The sequence below is a fragment of the Salvia hispanica genome, chromosome 2 (assembly GCF_029641045.1).
Source record: "Salvia hispanica isolate PSC_SH4W2 chromosome 2, Shi_PSC_v1, whole genome shotgun sequence".
NCBI lineage: Eukaryota > Viridiplantae > Streptophyta > Magnoliopsida > Lamiales > Lamiaceae > Salvia > Salvia hispanica.
The window spans coordinates 16,805,627-16,807,847 of record NC_142693.1 but is presented as its reverse complement, the minus strand read 5'-3'; the positions used below and the strand labels follow the sequence as shown (position 1 = coordinate 16,807,847).

At 35.7% G+C, this 2,221-nt stretch overlaps 1 protein-coding gene across 1 annotated transcript; it reads left to right on the top strand.

Annotated features, from left to right (window-relative positions):
* The first annotated feature begins 395 nt into the window (after positions 1-395).
* Positions 396-1,258, top strand: LOC125202218 (uncharacterized). Its single transcript, XM_048100582.2, has one exon. The coding sequence runs from the start codon at positions 546-548 to the stop codon at positions 1,116-1,118; it is 573 nt and encodes a 190-aa protein (XP_047956539.1). The 5' UTR covers positions 396-545; the 3' UTR covers positions 1,119-1,258.
* Positions 1,259-2,221: the final 963 nt, after the last annotated feature.

The window sequence follows — 2,221 nt, the reverse complement described above, 5'->3', positions numbered from 1 at the left end:
AGTACTTTCTTGCATTGCATGGATTGTTTTAAGTTTAGAGGACAATCATTGCATCGCAAAAGATACTTTATCCTTCCTCGAACAAGTGTTTGTAAAAACAATAAATAAAAAATGTAAAGTTGTAGTAGTTGTAGTAGTAAAATATGAGACGTACGTAGTATTAAGAAACAAAATCGACTTGCTAGTACCCAAAATAATGAGTTGTATATATCACGAGGCACACGCGTAAAAAAAAGAATTCCCTTGGAACAATAAAATATTCTTTAGGAAAAGCGCAAGTAACAATTCCCACGATTTCAAAGAATTTATTCCAACCAAAAAAACCAGTGAAAACCCCAGTCTCTTCCACATACACTAAAAAATAAAAAATAAAAAAGAAAAAAAGAAGTTTATGGAGTATACACTAGAACCTTCATTTACAAACTTTTTTTATGCGATCACTTTCCAATTTTCAATGAGAAATATATATCCCTCTTTATATAAACTTGTACCACAAACTCGTTACACAACTTGATAATTTCCAATTCCACGTGAAAAAGGGAGTAATGGATCGAGGCAACGAGGAGAGAGATGGGTTGGCGAAGACGACGATGATGACGACGTTGCGGTTGCTAGCTCTCCTTTCTTTCATATCTCTCTTGTATTCCTACTTCTTCTCAGGTTTGTCATCCTACAACAACATTCAATTCTCCACATTGGTCTTCTCATTATTCGCCCACGCCATGGATCGCAAGTATGTCTTCTTGATCTGCAACGCCATCGTTGCCTTCCTTGTCAAGAGCTTGAGCTTCTCCTCCTCCTCCTCCCCCGGCGTCAGCCAAACGCCACCAAATCTAGTTCAAGAAAATGTAGAATATGGTGCCGGAGAAGAAGAAACTGATACGCAGGAGGAATGCATTTATCGAGCTGTCATTGAAGAAGACGAGGCTGAGGATGAAGGTGTTGATGAAGAAGACGAGGATGAGGACGAAGGTGTTGATGAAGATAAAGGCGGGGAGGGGGAATCGAGAGTGGAGGAGGTGAGCACGGAGGAGTTGAATCACAAGTTTGAGGAATTTATCAAGAAAATGAAGGAGGAAATCAGAGTTGAAGCCAAGCAACATCTCATAGCAGTTTAGACTAATTTCTTTTTAATACTAACATAAGGAAAAAAATGAAAAGCAGCTTGTAAATTGTATGCACGAGTTCTATGTTAGATGAGAATTTATCAAACATCACCTTTATTTTAGGAAAGTCAATACACATTAGCTTCCTATTATCCGCTTTCGATCAAACTTGTTTGCACGGATTTATTTCTGGTCATTTTCAAAATGCCTCAAACTACTTGAAGTTATACTTCATGTATACAACTTCCAACTTCCCTTACTCATTTGAAGTGGAATGGATTTGTAACACAACAAACATCCCTTCAAACCACATCGGGAACGCAGTCAATATATCGAGACATTACGAGCCCGGCTCGAACATTGATCATCCAAGGTCCCAAGCCACCTCCGCCCTGATACCACTTGTTAGGGATATTGTCGAGTATATATTAATTTGATATTGTCCACTTAAAATCAAGCTCATCCACACAAATTTGTTTTTAGATCACCCTCAAAAGACGTTAAACTAATTAAATTTTAATAAAATAGTATATAACTTCTAACTTTCGTCTAATACATCCCTTTCTACTTCATTCTTTCTTGATAATAACACATATACAAGGCTACTAATAGTATTATTTTTTATCTAAAGTAAGTTATTATGGCTGATTAATTAGAGCATTATTTAATGGTAAATGTCGGCCATCATTTGCTATAAATATTCTTTGAAACAAGTAGCTAAAACCAAAATGAGACTGGCCCCATCTCTATCGTCTGGATCAATTCAAAGTTATTGTGATTGCAATTTACCAATAATAGACATAGTAGGTACACAGGGCGATATATCAAGCAAACATATATGTGACCTAAATCAGGCAATCCATGATAAATCTTAAAGCCATCCAAAAACGAAGTCGTCATCACATTTACTACAAAAAATAGTATGCATCTAATACTTCAAACTTAGAAATCATTAGATCATGACATCCTCCAATGCTCAATAATTGAATAGTCTATTACTCAAAGTAAACGCCGTCTTGGAAAAAAAAAACAAGAGACACAGGTCCATTTCACATTGAACACTTCAATAAAGATTTATTTTTAAAAAAATAAAAATAAAAATCAAAATTGGTCCT